Consider the following 20,489-nt stretch of genomic DNA (forward strand, 5'->3'; position numbering starts at 1 on the left):
AGATTAGATTAGATTAGATGTTTATTGTCGCATTCATTGCAAGTGCACAGTGAAATTCTTCTGCCATAGTTGTGTTCTTCATTGGAAAGTATATACAAGCAATATGACAAAAAGATAATGTATACTTTGTAATAAAGCACAAAACAAGTATAAAGGTTTGGGGTGGTTTAAGTCCCGTATACTGTAAAAGAAAGGTTTTTCCAAAAAGTTAGTCAGTGTTTTCTACAGAGTACAACAGACAACCAAAATAAAGGACATCAGACATTTTATAAGGGTGCACAGGAAATGATGGGGAGAGTCATGTTCAATGATGGGAAGAGTGAAGTCATCTTTGGGGGACCAGAGGTTAGAAAGGACCCCGGAAGTAGGTGGTAGTAGTAGACTTCTGGGTGTGTTTATGGCGTAAACAGTCTTTTTAGGGAAACAAAAGAAGAAAGGTTAGTACTCCGCCGCTGTCCCCCTTCATGGCTTATCGCGGCGTCCGTCGAGTCCTTAAGCCGCTCCCCATGCACTTGTGAGTGACGACTTAAATAAATACAATACAGTAAGAGTAGCAGAACAATGGCCTAATATACACAGCGCAAAACAGAATTGTACAGACATGCAGATCACACAGTTTGACAATAATTAACTAAAAGAAGATGGCAGCACAACTCTAACATACAGCAGAGTTACACATAAAACAACCGAGCAGGTGGGTGTAAGAGTTGAATTTGAACCCTGCTCCAATGTGCGCCTGACATGTGTCTGAGTCTCATATCCTTCTGAGCATATGCTTAAAAGCTGATGCTGTTATTTTATTTTTCACTCTGATAGATGCATTTCTTGTTATTTTATATAACCCCCTAAGAGAAAATGTAATATTTATGGCATAACCATTCTTCTATAGTACCAAGTTTCCTGTTTTTTGAACCCAGCTGGATCATAATATATTTAAGCCATTGTTCTTTTCTTTTAAACCACGAGAAACACGGTGTACGTGAAGAAATTCGCACATCTCCTTTTATAAGAATAAAACTAATACATTTAAAATGTCACATATATCCTAAACAAACAGGATTATGAATTAAATTGTGGTCATCTAAGGTATCAACATCTGCCATGTCCCGTTAGCAACTAGGTGTAACCAATCATGTTAAAAGTTTTCCTATTATGTAATGAATTCCTTTCAAAGAACAGTGACCTAAACAATGAATTGTATAAATATAGCGCAGAGGACACTTTTTTTTCTTTGTAGCATGTGGCTAACATGTAATGCACTTGTCACCTCTTCGGAGATTTAGATAAAGAATAACAATTGTTTTTTTGCTTAAATCAGTGATTTTCAGTGGGGGGTGTCTGTTTCAAATTCTTTTCTTCCACATGGGTACAGTACAGGTTAGGTAAGATCAAGTTACCAAGAGTTCAGTGACCTTATGGCTGCCCCTGAAGTGGCTGTAGTGTGTGGTGAGGCTCCAGTAACATTTACCAGACGGCAGTAGGGATGAGCCAGATGGCTGGCATCAGAGATGATGGAGCCAGCCCTCATCAGATACGAGGTGGAGTAAATAGTGTAAAGCTGAGGATCACTCCCAAGGATTTTAGAAGGAGTACTGATAGTCTTTTGGAGGAGCTTATGATCCTAAAAAGTACAGTTACTAAACCACATTGTAATGCCCCCAGTCGGGTGGCGAGTTCAATAGTGTAGTAGTACAAGTTCGCTAGGATTTTCGTTTGCACCCCAAAGCTCTTTAGTCCCTGAACCTTTTTGTGGATGCAGGTGGTGTTGACAGACCACAAGAGGCAGTCGATGATCTGGTCACCCATAAACCTGAAGCTGCTGACTGTCTGGATAGGGGAGCCAGTGGTGTGGAGTGGAGTGTGACTGCCTTTGTTCTTCCTGAAGTCAACAATGACTTCCTTTGCTTTGTCGATGTTCTGGAGAGGTTGTTGTCATGGCACCCTACAGTCAGGTCTTTTATCTCCCTTCAGTATGCAGTCTCATCATCATCATGGTAGTGTCGTCTGCAGATCTGATGCTGTTGCTCTTGATGAATTGCTACACAGTCATAGCAGTGGGCTGAGGCAGCAGCCTTGCAGAACACCGATGTTGGTGAACAATGTGGGGGAGTTCCTGTTTCCAGTCTGGAGCCTAAAGAAGGAAAATATTAAAAATAAATAATTTTAAATAACTTCTCTAAGATAAATTTGAAATAACAGACAAAACCGTCACTAAGGTCGCAAAGAATGCTTTTGAAAATTCACTAATGCCTTTAAAAAAGTGGAGTTTTATGTGTACAGCATGTTCTGTTTGTGAAATCTCAAGCAAAATGGAACTTTCCTGATAAATTTCCTTGAAGAATAAGTGCACCAAATTTCAGTGAAGTGCACTGGGCGTTGAGTTGTTTCATGCAGACAGACAGAATTGACAACAACAGTAGGTGCTTTTCACATTTTATGAAGATCTAAGGAAAAGGATCTGACTAGAGACAGCTGTATGGTGATCAGGCACATTGGCACCACATAGAAGTGGGATAAGATGAAGAGGAAGAGGAAGAAGAAGAACATAAAATTACATAGAGAATTCAGAGGAGAGCCAAGACACAGTCAGCTTCAGCCAATTCAACGCTGCTTTTCATCAGCAGCACATGATGAAGGCATGAGACTGCCAAGCTCAGGAGGTGGAGCTAATCAGCACAACCATTCTGAGGGTGGAGTCAAAGAGGTTCACATATTCAGGGGGTGGGGCTAAGAGTTATAGGGTGGAGTCAGAGACACAATGACATGTGTTTAAAGCAGCAGAGTCAAGCCAAAGTACCTGTCCAGAGATGGAGTTCTATCTTGAAGTGTAGCAGAGCATCATCAGTCCATTATGGAGCACACACTTGTGGGGCAGAGGCTGTTTATTAAGTGGCTTTATAACACCAACCTTTTTACATGGTGTCCACCCAATCTGGTAAGAAGGGCACAAGCTTATTTGTACTGGGCATCATTATAAGAGATCTCCGCTTCATGTAGGCCAATCAGTTCCAACTAGCATTGAAGGAACACAGTATCTAAAGTTGGCTTCCTGCTTACAGAGTCTTAGATGTTACATGCCAGCTAATTTGGCTGTCTGACTCTAAATGATTGGTCAGAACTTGCATGTGGCAGTTGGTTATGCATAACTAAGAGGTCCAGAAGGAAGGCATTGTCAACATTTTGGCAATGGTACAAACTAGATGTGTGTGTGTGTGTGTGTCTGTGTATGTGAAAGTGAGTTTAACTATCTGACTTTTATCATTAGGATGTTTTGATTGGCACACTTCACTAGCTCTCTTCTCATCACTGCTGTATTTTTCTTCTTAATCTCTTTCTTTTTCTTTTTTTTTTTTCGCTCTACAGACATCGACGACTGCCAGTCCAACCCTTGCAAGAATGGCGGCACCTGCATCGACGAGATCAATTCCTTCGTCTGCCTCTGCCTACCCAGCTATGGAGGAGACACATGTGATAAAGGTGCGGCTCCCCTCCCGCCAGATGCTAGAGGGCCAGATTAAGAGCAACTGTGCAATCCGACAGCTGAGCTAATGAGGCGTGTGGGATCAATTTCAGGCCGGAGAGAGAGAGAGAGAGACAGAGAGGTGGATTTATGATTTTCTGTGCCTTGATAGAAATACTGCTACTCACTTAATGGTACTGCCAATGAACTGGCTTATTAAAGTGTGACCTCTGTGCCCATCCAGGCTCTGGCCACACTTGCATGCCCTCAGAAAGCCAGTGGCGTTATATTTGTGGGTTTATTTTTTACTCCCTGCTGGCTTTCAATTGGACTTTCCCAGATTAGATAGAGTATGTAGTGATTTCAGCAAAACACCATCAGATAGCAATGGATGTGAGGAAACTTAAAAGCTGGTGGATAGCAGGCAGAAAGAGGAGGAAATAGAGCAGCGTGATAAATATGAGGCAGATGTTGATAATGGCTGTTCAGAGTGCAGTCTTTGGTAGCGCCATGTGAAATAAAAAAAGGACTGGATGGGTAAAAGGCAGCAGGTCAGAGCAGCAGCAAATGTTTATGACAGTCATTTGGAATGGCCCTTTATCATTTCTCTCGATGAGGTTAATCTGCTGAGTGGAAGGTTGAGGACACTCAGGAAAAAATGAGCAGAGCTAACTAGATTAGATTAGATTAGTTACACTTTATTAATCCTCAAGGGAAAATTGAAAGGCATGTTGAGGCATAAACATAGAACACAAAGATACTCAAGGCAAAAGAACAACAAGCATATAACAATAAATATTATGCTAAAATAATTGTACTCCATTAAAGTCTATGCTGTTTTCCTATAGCTTATGGTTGGAGTGAAAGGAAGGGATGTCGGAAGGAAGCATTGAACAGCCTAATGGCAGCATGCAGTAAAGATCCTCAGAAATGATTCTTGATACACCATCGAGGAATGAGCTTGTTAAAAATACATCAAAAAAGCGCCCCCTAGAGAGAAAGGGTGCATTTGCCACCATCCTCTTTTCCACAGCAGCCTCCAGAGTGCAGAGGGTTAGTCCTGTGATAAGTCTGCTCAGTTGTTTTGCATTGTGTCAACTCAAACTGCTTCTGGATGCCCTCAGAGTAATTCTTTTAAACAAATCAGTAAGCCCGCCTGGCACTGCTCACACTGGCACTTGGAGGAGCTCTTCTGTCACCAATGTCTGGCCTTCCTCTAAAGCAGCAATTTTCAACCGTGTGCCACGGCGAGAGGTCCACAGGTCAGCCGCAAAATTTTTTAAACAAATTAATGAAAGACTTCTTTAAAGAAATATGCCGAAAAAGAAATCTACAACACACATTTTATACCATTCTATATGATTTATATATAATTTTAATAGTATTCATATACTAAATGTGAAATATAAAGCAATAAATGCATACTTTCATGCTTTTATAACCTGTTTACATATCTCAACTTTTTAAAAATTTGTATACTAAAAATTATTTCATATAATCAATTTCTATGAACATTTAGTTCAATAATATACACATTATGTTTATGTTGCATGTGTACCGTGATTTATAATTATTCCGAGTACATCTATTTATATCCCACTACGCCATGGCTGAATTTGATTATGAATACACGCGTATTATAAAAATAATAATAATTCTTTGCATTTATACAGCACTTTTTTCACAACTCAAAGTGCTTTGCAAAAAGCGCACAGGGAGGACTCAGGACTCAAACCCACGATCACTTTACTGCGAAGCAGCAGCAGCTACCGCTGTGCCGCCTGCTCATAATACATGGAAAGGCACTTGATAATTTGGAGTATTATTTTTTTTTTATTACAAAGTATCACAAATTAATAGTTCTAAAAAGATTTTTTTAAAGCCAATTTGGAGCAAAAAGGGTAGGGATTTACTATTATTGCTTTTCTTTGTAAATTAATCAAAATTATACCTATTTTTTGTCAGATCGGCAAAGAATATAACATATTTTTTGGTGGACTGCAAAATTTTAGTAATTATGTGTGCCATGAGATGAAAAAGGTTGAAAAGCGCTGCTCCAAAGTGCAGCTCTACTTGCCTACATTGTTTGCCCTGACAGGCTTCTGCCAGCTTGGTAACCTTCTAGAACGAAACAAGCAAGAAAGTAAAATTTAAGATGGGCAGCATGGACACAAAGGAGTGTCAGTGTCTTCAAAGCCGTCCTTTGATTGTACTGCTCCTCCTCGGTATTATGGCAGCAGGGGTTCAAGTTCAAGTTCTTCCGTGCCATTTACTTTATATCTTGGATGTCTCCAAACAGACTACCTAAGGGGGTGGTCTACCCTCCATTACCCATTTAGTAATATTCTTCAAAGCTCATAAACAATCACTTGACCACTTCTTATAATCCTACCTGCATGACCAAGATGTTTCTTTGGTTTAGTTCAGTGTTCGTCTTCTTCTAAAAACTTTTCCCACTTCCACTGTGGTTCCAAAGCTGGACCAGAATCCTCCACTCTATTCTGATGCATAACCCCTAGCCAGATACCCATTATTTCCTTAGGTCCACCTTCAAATAGCCCATGCCCTTTCTCTTCTGCTCTGCCCCAACACCCCCATATCCATGATTCTTCCCACCACATGACATATTTACACCACTTTAACCTTCTTTCTTGATCTTATCAAGCTTTGTGAGTTCACACATCCATCTCTAGATCCTCATTGTTGTAGCATCCCATTTCCTCCTGTGCACCAAATTGAATCCCCAAGTTTCAGATCCAGACAGCAATGTTGCTCTTTCACCCTTCACTCTTGCACCGATTCTTCACTGTCACATCACTCCCGATACCTTCATCCAATTTTTCCAACTGGATTTCATTCTGTGGTTTATTTCTAGACGTAGCTCTCCACCCTCTGTTGTGGTTAATCCAAGATATTTGAACTGTCCCAGCCTTTTAAGTCTTACTTCCCGGTTTACTCAAGTCTCTAATGGGCATATTCCATTAATCCGTCAATTTTTATTTTAATGTAATGCCATTAACAGCATGTGCCATCACAACACAATATTACAGCAGGCAGTAAGATGACAATACAAAATCAAATTTAGAAACTGGTTGGCACAAAGGCAGCACTGACAAGTAACAAGCAGGGAGCGCAGTATCAACAGGGGCTATAAAAATCAAAGAGTTTCAATTTAAAACTACAAAGAGGGTAAATGGCAAAGTGACAGTCAAAGCAGCTGCTCAGAGCTGATAAACTGCTAACTCACGAGGCTTCAGTACAGGCTCAGGGATTGATCTGTCCATCCATCTATTTTCCAAAACTTGTAAATGAAGGGGTGACAATTAAATAGCTGTAGTAATCAGACATACTCGTACCAGATAAGAAGGGAGGACATTCTAAACCACAGTGTAATAAATGTGGTCAACGCTGAAGGAGTTCTGCATCATGGTGAAGCGTAGACCCTGCTGTATTTTCTTATTGTCACCTGTTTCTGTCTGTGGTGGGAAATGAAGTAGAGGAATGAGGGCAGCCAGCTCCAGCAGCTCCTGCTTGTCCAAGTGGGCACATCCCAGAAGATTCTCATGGCATCTGATTGAAAGTTGTGCTGTTTGAAATGGGAGGGGTGGTGGTGGTGTTCGGGACGAGGGTCAGGGGGTTACAGGCCCCAGCAGAAATAGCGATGCCGCTAATTGAGTTGCCTGCGACCCTGAATGCCCGTGCTGCTGTCAGCTCTCGCTCCGAGACTATCTGAAGCCTCTCTAAATTAAATCCCTGAGGAGTGCCTCTAATTGCTTCTTTATTATCTTACTTTTATATTATTGATGCCTTTTTGGTGTGACGGAAAGCACAAAGGGACATGTCACGTCTTCTCAAATTGAAGCGAACAGTCGTCTGCCCTTCGTCTCAAATGGTCGGAGGTGTTGCAATATGGCTTACTGATGGTGGTGGCGGAGGTTTTACATAAACTGCCTTCTCCCACACTCCCACACTTCCCAGCACCAGGGATATAAACGTACCTTTGGGCAAAGTCACAGAATCATACACATGTATACACTCACGTAGCCCATGCACATGTGCCCGTGAAGTAAATGTGGGCGCAGTTTTTGGGGGGACAATTCACTGGGCACTTCATAGCTCAGGAGAAAAGAAAAGAAAAAACACACATACACAAACTGTAATGGTGCCTACACACAGCGCGCTTTGAGTGGTGAGAAAAGCACTATGTCAATGTAATGAATTATTATTAGTACTAGCTGTGTAAGCCTGTGCTGTATAAAGCCCAGGCTCCTAGAAACTATTGAAATCATCAGAAAAAAAAATGTAAATGCAGAGTCGACGGTTTTGTTTTGTGGACTTACTGAACCACCCCGTCTATCAGCAGCTAAGCGAATTTCTCTCTCGTTTGTTTTTCCTCTGCAGTTTCACTTTGTCGACGGAGTCACTTTCTTTCAGCTTCATGTTGTAGCCTTGTACTTCTTTCTTCTTCCGACTCGTTAATTTGGGCCACCTTGCCGGCGCTTTGAACTTCAGGCTGTAGCCTCGCACTTCCATTCCGGACAGACAGACACACACACTTCCACGCGTAGACGTTTATATATAAGACTAGCAACATACCCGTGCTTCGCAGCGGAGAAGAAGTGTGTTAAAGAAGTTATGAAAAAGAAAAGGAAACATTTTAAAAATAACGTAACATTTGCTTTCTATTCATTTGCATAAGCACAGTCCTTCACCAGCAATTATTTCATGTTAGCTCAGACCCGGCACTTAAAAGTTTCTGTTACACTTTTGCTGAGTTTGTGCCAAACACTAGTCTATCCCTGATCATCTCATCTTCGTTTGCATAAGCACAGTCCTTCACCAGCAATTTTAAAAATGCCAGCTGCAGCGTGTCTATAAACTTAATTTAAACTTAAGGTTTACACCGTACTTTGTTTCCGCAGTAGCTGCACTTATGAATATGCTTGTATGCGTCACTCGCTTCATATTCTTTTGCTGCTTTCTCAATTGTGTAATGCGTTTTTTGTTCAGCGCTCTTTGGAGCTCTTCCTTGTTCTCTACGTACCGCGTTCATAGTTCATAGTTCACGTGAGCTACTCTCTTGTGTGATCTTGTGATGTCAACGGCTTTATTTAATGTTAGCTAAGACCCGGCACTTAAAAGTTTCTCGCTACAGCAATTTTAACTCGATTACAAAGTGATCCAAAGTCTCGTTTATACCTCCTGTCTTGTCATTAAACTTGTATCTCGCGAATATCGTATTCATCGTAGGCATGACAAACGTCAGCGGCAGCGTGTCTATAAACTTAATTTATTCTTTTGCTGCTTTCTCAATTGTGTAATGCGTTTTTTGTTCAGCGCTCTTTGGAGCTCTTCCTTGTTCTCTACGTACTGTGTTCACAGTCAGTTCACGTAAGCCGCTCTCTTGTGTGATCTTGCGAAAATTTACCTTATATGGGCAGGCACTCAGTTACGTGGGAGGCGTGATGATGCGGGACGCAACAACGCCTCACACGGCGACCAAGCTGCAGACTATGGCCGTATATATGTACGAAAGAAGGTTCCAGTTATGACTGTTGCGCGTAGAATTTCAAAATGAAACCTGCCTAACTTTTGTAAGTAAGCTGTAAGGAATGAGCCTGCCAAATTTCAGCCTATCTACACGGGAAGTTGGCGAATTAGTGATGAGTGAGTCGGTGAGTGAGTGAGTGAGTGAGTCAGTCAGTGAGGGCTTTGCCTTTTATTAGTAAGGATTAGTAGTGGTAGTAGTGTAGCCAGAAATTTGTGGGTGGGCGGGCATATAAAATTTCACCCAGATAAGATGGTGTGAATAAATAAACAAGAGAACCACTGTAAAGTGTTCAGGAATCCACCCTGTATACTCTGAAAGCAATCTTCAACAACAAAAGAGTAATCATAAACGACTGAGCCAACATCTGACTGGCTAACAAAATGAAAGCTTAGGTTTATATAAGAGGAAAACAGGAAGGGGTGGGATCTCACACGGAAATGACGTCTACAGGAAGGAGTGATGAAGAGGTGGAAGTAGGTGGAGTCTTAATTGGCTTCTCTTTCTGGTGGTCTGTGGAAGAAGGAAAAAAGGTGTGTCACAAAGATTACACATCATGAAGGTTTTGGCAGCCACCGTATATTATGTCCTGGCTGCGAAAAGGTTGAAATAAACACAGATCTTTACAGATCAGAGTCCACAACTAAACTGACTCATGCCAGCAAAGATGGCATCTTTATATGCCGGCACCAGAAGTAATGTCATTTGATGTGCCTGAACCAGAAGCGATGTCATCGGACGTGCCGGAGCCAGAAGTGATGTCATCAAATGTGCCGTAGCCAGAAGTGAGGTCATCTAAGTCACCGGAATCCTGCGGGATTTCCAGAGAATGGTCTGTAAGGGATTGAGAAAGACAGTCAGTGCACCCCACCACCCCCTGGTCAGATGTGGAATTACTATTATTCAGGCCGCGTGTGTGACAGGCGTTAGTGCCGTTCATCAACCACTGGCTTTGTACCTCCATACTCTCAGTTAAGCCCTTAGACTGCCTCCTAAGCACACATGTGTGACGACAGTTTATTGAACTTGACCATCAGCAGCCGAATGAGGGGGAGTCCACTAATTAAAACCTGCTTAGTAATGTACACAACGCACACAAATTCAATCTTTCTTGGCTATTATAAGAAGAAAACTTAAAGTATGGCCTTACAATGATGCAAAAAATAAAGCAAAACATTTAACTGGCATGATAGCATCCAAACTATAGACACCAATAATAGCCTACAGTGAACGACACCGTCAAGTGAATGTTTTTCTCTGTCTGAGCTCTCACTCAGTTCAACCTTCTTAACCTGCATGACCTTAACAAACAGTAGCCCTGTTACTGAAGCACGCTAAGGGAATAAAACACACGATGTAAAAAAAGAAAAATCACAATCTGCAGCATGACATACCAAGTCTATTGCCAGGTTGTATGCAACTAACTTTGCTTGTTTGTATTTGTATTTGTTTGTTTAGTTTCTACATTATGAAATGAAGAGCAGATATTTTTAATGCTTCCAGTTGCACGAGCTGTAGAATGCCTAGTAAAAGAAGGCCCTTATTTACTGACACTGCTGTTGTTACATTACAGATGTAGGCACCATAGCGTTCGCAGCCTATTCAATGCATTGTCTGGAGAAGTGATCACTTCAGGCTTATCAGAGCTGACCAAAAAATGACACATCCTGTCCAGGATAGCAGACTGTTTGAAATATTGTGGAGCATTTGAATTGGCTTCTCATCATGGCCATGCAAAGCCAATTCAAATGCTCCACAATATTTCAAACAGTCTGCTATCCTGAACAGGATGCATCATTTTTTGGTCAGCTCTTTGTTATGCCTTCTAATGCCAATCCTGCAGCCTTCCTTTGGCTGTTCAGCAATACCAAGAGTAACAGAGAGAGAGAGGGGTTGGGAGCACTGAAACAGCACATTGTCTCACCCACCACATGACGAACCATCTCAGGATCCTAACTTAGGACCCGAGTGCAGTCATGCAATGGGTGACACCTCAGCACTACACTTGTTTGAATGGAATGGAACACTGGGAGGTTATTTTTTACAGTGGCTGCAGTGCCAATACTGTCACCAACCCCCAAGTTTTCCCTGTAGGTTGGAGGACCTGATTGCAAGGCTGGATGCAGTTTAGCATCATATCCAGGATGAATGTCAATTGCAGGTTAAGGACCTTCTCAAGTTCCCAATAGAGTGGAATCACTTCTGGCATTTACAGAATTCAAACCGGCAACATTCCAATTTGAAAGTAGCCACAGTCATTTGGACAATAGCAGGAGGCTACATTTTTTTTGGCAGGCTGGCTCTGAGGATGGGGATCTGTGCCAGCCTGCCAAAAAAATTTAGCCTCCTGCTATTGTCCAAATGACTGTGGCTACTTTCATGCCGCTTGCATTTTTAGAAAGATGTTTAAAATCTCGTACCCCACACAAGTTTCGGTACTAACACTTTGAAACAGCAAACAAGGAAATCAAAAAAAGGCATTACTTACATTACACCCGGTGAGCCCGGTGTCATAATAAGAGTGGTAAAAAGTCATTGTGTAAGCTCATCCTTTATTACTTGCCCGCTGTTGAATTCTTAAGTCAGGTCTGTTCGGTCCAAACTCTTATCTTTTTTCTTTCTTCAAGTGAACGATTTATGAAGGGGTGTTTCATTAATGAAATAACTACATTTTCTTTCATTTCCAAAGTTCCATTTGAAGTTGCCACCAAAGCCACTCTCGCCTCATCTGTAGTTACATAACGTTAAAAGCAGGTGTAAACTGTGAAACACTGACATCAACATGACATTGTGTGTCGATGATTGTCCAATCACATTAGCTTAAAAAACCTAAAACAATTCTAATTCGCTGTCGATAAATGTGGGAGTGTCCTGAGCCCAGAGATCTGCATCCCTGGAAAAATCTGAAAGCAACCAATTAAAGTGCAGCCTCAGATCACCTGTTTGTCAAAAGATCAAGGACTTGCATAGACTCTCATTTGGCCGGCGTCCTTCACTCAGGAAACATAGGAATTCACACAGAAGTTTTCTTTTATTCACACAGAAGTTAAACAAATTAAAGCAAAAATCTGAACCAATTTTTAGTGGATGTGGACATGCACTGACACCAGGCATGTTGTGAAAATAAACACATTTATTTCATGCTTATTTCTCATTGCCTAATTCATTTAAGTTTAATTTTGAGCTTTTAAAATACTTGGGGGTGCGGTGGTCCACCACTCTGCATTACAAATCCCCACACCAACAGATATATGTGGTATACGTGTGTACACCAAAACATATTGTGACAGATAGGGGGCGCTATCGCTCCCTTGAACCCTTGTCCAATATGCCAGACACCAGATAAAAGTCCAAAAAGTTGACTTTTTATTAATCAACAGTGCACCAAGCACCCTCCTCTCCACTATACTCATTAATAAACACAATAATCACAATAATCGATCCTCCACTCCCAGACGCGTTGCCACCCTTCCACCCAGCTCAGCTCGCCATCTGGGAGCTGTCACAGTCCTTTTATAGTCCCTGACCTGGAAGTGTTCCAATCCCCAGTTCATGTGATCCTTATCACTTTCGGGTCAGATAAAAAGTCCTTTTCTTCATTCCGGAAGTACATCACTTCTGCTGTCGCTTTTCCTATGACGCACTTCCGGGTTATAGGGCACATATAACTCTTTGCTCCTCCCTGCAGCTTCCTCTAGCGGCCCCTGTGGTATCCAGCAGGGCTGTGGATGAAAACTCCATTGTCCATGATTCCCTGCTGGTCTTCGGGGCACCTCCATGCTGCAGGGAGGGCTCCATCTGGCGGCCTGGGGGTATTGGCCGGGAGGACAAGCTAACATACTCTAGCCAAATACAATCACATACGTACCAGTTAAGTGCAAAAAGCCAGAGTGGTGCAGACACACACTGTTCATCCCTTTAGAAAATATCACAACATTGAATCAAAGTGGATTTAATTTGTTTTTTTTTGACACCGAGCCACAGAAAAAGACTGCCTTTTTGTCAAAGTGAAAGCAGATCTCTGTACAGTGGTCTAAATTAATTACAAATCTAAAACACAAAACAATTAACCACATAAGTATTCAGTAGATGCATCTTTGGCAGCCATGATAGCCTTGAATCTGTTTATTCAGGTGTTTATCAGCTTTGCATATCTGTACACTGCCATTTTCCCCATTTCTTCTTTACAAATCTGCTCAAGCGCCATCAGGCTGCATGGTGATCACGACTGAACAGCCTTTTTCGAGTCCAGCCACAAATTCTCAGTTGGATTGATGTGTTTACTCCAACTCAGCCACTTCAGGACATTCACATTGTTGTTTTGAAGCCCCTCCTGGGTAGTTTTGGTGTTATGCTTGGTGATGGAAAGAAAATCTTCTCCTAAGGTGGAGGTTTCTGGCAGACTGCATCAGGTTTTCCTCTGGAATTTCCATGTATTTTGCTGCATTCGTTACCTTTGCAAGCCTTCTAGGGCCTGCTGCAGAGAAACATCCCCATAGCACAACGTGGCCACCACTAGGCTTCCCAGTGGGGATGGTGTGGTTTTGAAGATGTGCAGTGTCTGGCTTAAACTAAACATGATGATTAGTCTGATGGCCAAAATGCTCAATTTTGGCCTCCACACCATAGAGCCTTCTTCCAGCTGACTTCAGAGTGTCTCCTGTGTATGTACCTTCTGGAAATCTACATCCAGGTGGTCATCTGCATTTTTTTAACAGTGGCTTTCTCTTTGCCAGTCTCCCATAAATCTGTGACTGGCGAAGCACCCAACAACAGTCTGCACTTTCTGTCCAATCTAACCGCTGTAGTTTGTAACTCCTTCAGATTTCTCACAGGTCTCTTGCTGGCTTCCCTCACAAGTCTTCTACTTGCACGACCACACCGGTTTTTGTGTTGCCAGATCATCCTGCATTCCCCCCGGGCCCTTCTGCCACTGTCTCAGTTAGGACAGACCCTGCCTGACCTCCCAGCTGTTTCCAAATTAGAAGGCGTAGGGCACAGACTTCAAATCATATGGTTACTTCCCCCAAGTGGCTGTATTTTCAGGCCACCTACCAGGGTTTTGTTTGCTGGTTGGTGTCAATTGGGCCAGCTTCTGGGAGAATGTCCTTTTCCTGGACTAATTCATGTCTCGTCTTGAGTTTGTAAACTGCTGGAGCAGCACCCTATTAAGGTCAAGTATACAAGTTTTTTCACGCATGAAAAACACCATTAACACAGATTGCTCTGCAGACATACATGCATGTGTCTCATGATTTCAGGGACACGTCATTTTGCACAAACACCCTTGACTACACGTATGCCCACAAAAGCCATCACAAGTTTGCAGAAACACGTCTGCATTAACACACTTATGGTAACAGTCCTACCCTCATGCATATGAGCGCATGTGCACACACATGTGCAGATAGGCAGGCAGCATTTTTTATGCCTAATTGGCAGCCTGCAAAGCAGTGGGTGGCTGTGAGCAACGGGCACCAGCAGGCAGGTCTCCGCAGTGATCAGCTTTTGCCGCCTCTCACGCATTCATCTGCATGTTAAGCAGGGCAGCGGCTGGCCAGGCAATTTGCTGGTGTCACCTTTGATTTGTGAGCAGTCGCGGCTTCACTGCGTGGGCCTGAGAGTCAAGGAGAGTGGAGGCCATTCAGTCTGTTAGGTGTGTGTATGTTGGGGGGAATTTGATGTCACTTATGAGCTTTATTTGCAGAATAAGGGGCTGTGAAATGGCACCCTGGAGTACACCATGGTCCAGCCTATTTGATAGGACAGGCACATAAGAAGGAACAGAGCCCACCAGAGGCGAGGGCACCATCTGGTAAAGCCGCTGCTATGCCAATCGAGACAGCTGGACGAAAATGGAAAGAAAATTACAGCTTTCTTCAACATCTGCCTGGAGGCTCCTGCCCCGCCACTAGGCATCGTGACTAACTCTCTGATGGTTCTTTTTTCAGATACAGAGGGTTGCGAGCACAGTTGGAGGAAGTTCCATGGTCACTGCTACCGATACTTCTCACACAGACACACATGGGAGGATGCAGAGAAGGACTGCAGGGAGCACAGCGGGCACCTGGCCAGCATCCACTCGCTGGAGGAGCAGAACTTCATCAATGGTCTGAACCAAAAATTGATTTTCAAGCTTACGGGGGTGGCACAGTGGTGTAGTTAGTGCTTCCACCACACAGGTGGTGTGTGGCAGTCAGTCATGAACCTGAAAGATCTGACTCAGAAGGGAGAATCACTATCACTGGCTCAAAAGGCAAGGTTGACTATTGCTTCGGAATTAGATGTTGTGGGTGCGAGTCTGACCACCAGTAACTCACCACAGTGCAGAACTGAGATGACTGAACTGAGATTGCCTTGCTCTATGAGTCCATGGCAATTCACTAGGCGATGAGGATGGGATTTGCACTGTGGGTGAGTGGAGTGTAGTGGCAACACTGCACAGAAAAGGTGGGGGCTGACACAAATCATTTGACGTCACCAGGAAGCACACCATTCACAATGTTCAGAGGTGGTCTCTGCATGACTGACTAATGGGTTTACTCCTTTGGCTTACATTTAAAGGGGATTGCCACATCTTTTGGGTTCACAAGTAGTCATTGTCAGTTGACACAGTGCAAATCATTAAAATTAGATGCTTCTGCTGTTAGTCCATGACAATTCATTTGGCGACGAGGTTGGGATTTGCACTGTGGGTGGATGGAGTGTTGTGGCAACACTGCACAGAAAAGGTGGGGGCTGACACAGATCATTTGACGTCACTGGGAAGCACACCACACACAATGTTCAGAGGTGGTCTCTGAGTGACTGACCAATAGAGTAACTCCTTTAGTTTACACTTCAAAGGGGATTGCTCCTCTGTCACATCTTGTGGGCTCTGACTGGCCTGACAGTTCACCACAGTGCAAATCTTCTAACTGAGATGCTTTGTGGTATGAGTCCATAAAAATGTACCAGTTGTTACCAGTCCATGTGGAGTGTGCATGTTCCCATCATTCTGGATGGATTTACTTCCTGCAGCCCCAAAGACATATGTGTTGGTTAGTTTTTGGATTTGAGATTGGCCAAATATGGGTATGTACGTGAGAGTGGCCCACAGTCCAGGGCTGTCTCCTGCCTTGTGCTCAGTGCTTCCAGGATAGGCTCTGACTACAGTGAACCTGAATGGGATTAAGCAGGTGGTATTATTTTAAATGTATCCATGATGAACTCCATACCCTCATATAACCACTTTTCTTTTGCCCACATATGCACGTGTCATTCATCATCAATGTTGGAATGTTATCTAACCCAAAACAGTTGAAAGTTTACAAGTCAGGTTCTGTCCTGCCATTCATCCACACTTGCTGCTACACTTCCAAGTCACTCAGCAGAGTTTGACCATCCTTGCACAGAATGCCCTGCCCCATCCCTATCACAGTGTTTTCAAGATTATGTGAATGAAGGCTATGACTGACAATCACTGGAAAAGATGTCAAACGTGACATGGCCTAACTTCTCTGATACAGATGCTACCTAAGCCTCCACATTTTTCTTTTCTTCCAAAAAACACTAACCTGGCTCAATCTGACTTAACATGATCTCTCATTTCCAGATCACTCTCACCTCTCCCCAAGGTCATAATGACTGTGCCGCCAGAGGCTAAAATTATGCTTCTCCCCCTAAAGCCACAAATCAATATACCTCTACATAAAATACCCCACAGGCCTTCCAGTCACTGTGCCATCTAGTTCTCATTCATAGATCATCACAAAAAAGTCAGTGTTTGATACCCTCCATAGAACACCTCATTCCCACCCTGCTATGACAATTTCTTACTCCCACCTTGAGATACCTTCAGAGTCACAATCCAAAATTTAACGACCCAACACAGAAGGCTCCACTCCAATCTAACAATTAGGCCACAAGTTAGTATATGACACCCATTCCTTTAGTGCTCCACACGTTCCCATCTCAATCTCACTAGTAGAGCATGTCCTCAAGTTACGGTGGGACTAGACTGTGTCTGACTTTGTCCTTTATAACTGACTGTGAACCCCCAGAGGTTTATTTTCTCCAGGTGTTCTACTGCCTTTGCTTTTGTTTTCCTCTCCTATACAGTCTACTGGCCATAGTCCAATAAGGATGTTAAATGTTAGGTTCCATTTATGTGAACCAATTTGTAACTGATTTTTGTTTAATGTGTATTTAAACAAATCTGTATTTTTATGTGTTTTCATTATGTACTTAGTATTTTGCAACTTTCTAATTGTGTTTTAACTGTGAACTTGTTATGGAACTCTAACACTGAACTCAGTGACGAGTGTGATATAAAAATAATCTGAATTGAGTATTTAACACTCCTCCTTAGACTGTCAATCCTCCAAAAGCCAACATACAGTATCTCCTAAGTGCCATCGACATGCCAACATCAACTCTCTCAAAGTTACAGATAAACATTTGACACTTCAGTGTAACATCTGGCCCCCTGGTCAGTCACCTGAAGTCTTCTGATATCCCTGCACAAACAGACGAGTGCCTCCCAGTCATAGCATTACCTAACACTCGTTGCACAAATCAAGCCTTGACTCCCTTTCTTAGAACACTAAGTCCCCATTCCAGCTAATTCTCATACACAGGCCATCCTTAGCCCCACACCAGAATTAAAAGGCTCCTACAGAATAAGTCTAATTCTCTATTGTATACGACCTCCAAAAATATGAGATAGGGTTTGGCAAACCCACTTAAAATTCTTCACCACCTTCACTGACTCAATCTTATCTAACTCTTATCAAAAAAGCATCTCTTTATACCATAACCTAGTTTTTGAGACCCCCTAACTAATAATATCATCCCCTCCTTTAGCCAACACATCTACTACCACAAGCCGGCATTTAATCTCCCTCCATGGAAGACTCCTTCCTACAGAATCCTATTTGAGAGAATGAAGTCAGACATTGACTGACATCTTATAGAAGAAGAAGCATTATTTAGAGGTGGGAGATCACAAACAGACCGTAAAGCAACACTACGTTTTTTCACTGAACAGACATTGGAACAGAATTCACCATTGTAATTAGATTTTAGTGATATAGAAAATGCGGACCAACACAGTGGAAACTACTATGACATCATGGAATTCCAGAGAAAATCATCAAGTTAATATGGCCATCATATGAGTCCTCAACGTGTTGAGTGATCCATAACAGTACTGTCACTGAACCATTCAGCGTACAGGCAGGGGTAAGATAAGCATGTCTGCTATCACCATTTCTAGTTCACATTACAATAAAGTGAAACATGACAAGGCCACAAAATGCAGTATTCAAAGGTCTCTCATTCACTAATTAGAAGATATTGAGTTTGCTGATGATATCCTCTTTTCATACCAGCATAGTGATATGGAGGAAAAGATGCAGACACTGGTCTGGAGAACAGAGATATTTGGACTACACATCAACAGGGGAAAGACAAAGATAATTAGGATAAACCATACCAATCATAATACTCTTAACTTAAGAGGAAACAATCTAGAAGACATTGAACAGTTTATATATTTAGGTAGCATAGGTAATAACCAGGGAGGCACAGATCAAGATATCAGCACCAGAACTAGAAAGGTGACGGTAATTCTTTAAATTCTTCAACCACTATGGAGATCAAAGGTAGCCTGACTGAAGACCAAACTATGAACATTTAGCAACAATGTGAAATCTGTTTAATTTTTGTAAGCCCACCGAGACCTCCACATAGTAAATGCAGATCTTTATGAACAGATGTCCGCGGCAGATCCTTAACACCAAAAGTTATAATAAAACAGCCAATGATGAAATATGGAGGAGAAAGTGGAGATGGCTTGACCACACTATGTGACGATCAATAGCAAATGTCACATACCAAGCCCTGAGACGGAACACTCAGGGGAAACAGAAAAGAAGTCAGCCAAGAACAACACTGAAATGGTCAACAGAGAACAAAATAAAACAAGCAAAGATCCACTTGGGGACAGTTAGAGGTTCTATCCTGAGACAAGGAAAAGTGGCAATCCTTTGTTGATGACCTATGCTCCACATGTGGAACAAAGGCATAAGAAGTCATTAACCATCTATTTCTCACCTGGAGACCCTCCTAACCCATAAGACAAAATTTAAATACCTCCAATAGACTGTTCAGACACTCCTCTTCCACACCATATTCAAACTTTCCAATGCATGATCTAACAGACCCCTTACTTTCCATTTAATGCACATCCCTACACTGAGCATTATTCTAATTTTCATTTTCTGGATCCTTAAATCCACAAGTTCATTACTGCACTATCACTCCTTCAGAGTTCTCATCTGTGTAGCACAGGTCTGGATTTGAAGACCCTCAACAGTATGCTCACAAGATAGTATTTAAGAAGCTCCTTTAGATCACCATGTGCCCCCAGCTGCCCCCTGCTAAGCCCCACCTTTCATGGACCCCCTGGCACTCCATATGATCGGTCCCAGCCCTGACATTCACTTACGACTCTACCTGTTTGACGTCTCCTCACATCAGTCTAACCCTCCTTGACTGGTTGAACCCACAGGTCTGGGCCATGAGAACACTTGGATCGGCCTGAATGACCGGACAGTGGAAGAGGACTTTCAGTGGACAGACAATATGGCTCTGGTGAGTAGTGAAGCAGCAGCTGGATGTTCCACCTTAGCTCCTCTTCTTGGATTGTGCAAAAATCTTTTTAAAATTAGATGTCTTTTGCCATGTGTTTATCACAGCCTTTTTTTTTTTTCTTTTTCTAAATTATTCATCCCACTTCTTTCCCCTGAAGGGAATGGCCTTCTACACAGAGCTCTTGGTTCAGTTACATGCTTTGTGAATTAAGCCTTCCTGTCACATTAATTCCTAATGGTTTCTGCTGGCACACTTTCGCTGGCAGATGCTGCTTATCCTCCCCACGGCTGCTGTTTTCCACGGAGCCCTTGTGATCTCCATCTAAGCTCTTGCGTTACTCTTTCTCTGTCACACAGCAATATGAAAACTGGCGTGAAAATCAGCCTGATAACTTCTTTGCTGGTGGAGAAGACTGCGTGGTGATGATTGCCCATGAGTCAGGAAAGTGGAACGATGTACCCTGCAACTATAACCTGCCTTACGTCTGCAAGAAAGGAACAGGTAAAAGCATCCTTTTTTTGGATATATTCCAGGCTTTAAAATGTTCCTCCTAGGAAAATGTCTAGATCAAGAAAATAATGTGAAAAACACAGAATAATATGAAAATGCACTGTAGGTATGGGTGGACATTGCCCAAATCTTAGAGCAGATGTCAAATGTTGTGAAGAAAGTTGTGTTAAATATTGTGGCATTGTGTGCTTGGTCGTGATAGGGTCCTAGCGAGACTCTCTTTTCCTTTAAGCTTTTTATTATGAAGATCAGATCCCTGCTTTAGCCCTCATATACTTCATTACCTTTTATATCTGTGACCTCAGGCAACATGACAGATTTATTTATTATAGAAAA

The 20,489-nt window shown here is 42.4% G+C and overlaps 1 protein-coding gene across 1 annotated transcript; it reads left to right on the forward strand.

The window, feature by feature from the left end:
- Nucleotides 1-1,483: 1,483 nt before the first annotated feature.
- Nucleotides 1,484-20,144, forward strand: LOC120522461 (neurocan core protein-like; the record flags this gene model as incomplete). The annotated part of the gene is made up of 5 exons (XM_039743393.1): nucleotides 1,484-1,628; nucleotides 3,364-3,477; nucleotides 14,960-15,118; nucleotides 19,561-19,643; nucleotides 20,000-20,144. Coding segments are annotated over exons 1-5 (646 nt in total), but the record flags the coding sequence as incomplete, so codon positions are not given.
- Nucleotides 20,145-20,489: the final 345 nt, after the last annotated feature.

The sequence above is a fragment of the Polypterus senegalus genome, unplaced genomic scaffold (genome assembly GCF_016835505.1).
Source record: "Polypterus senegalus isolate Bchr_013 unplaced genomic scaffold, ASM1683550v1 scaffold_5433, whole genome shotgun sequence".
Taxonomy (NCBI): domain Eukaryota; kingdom Metazoa; phylum Chordata; class Cladistia; order Polypteriformes; family Polypteridae; genus Polypterus; species Polypterus senegalus.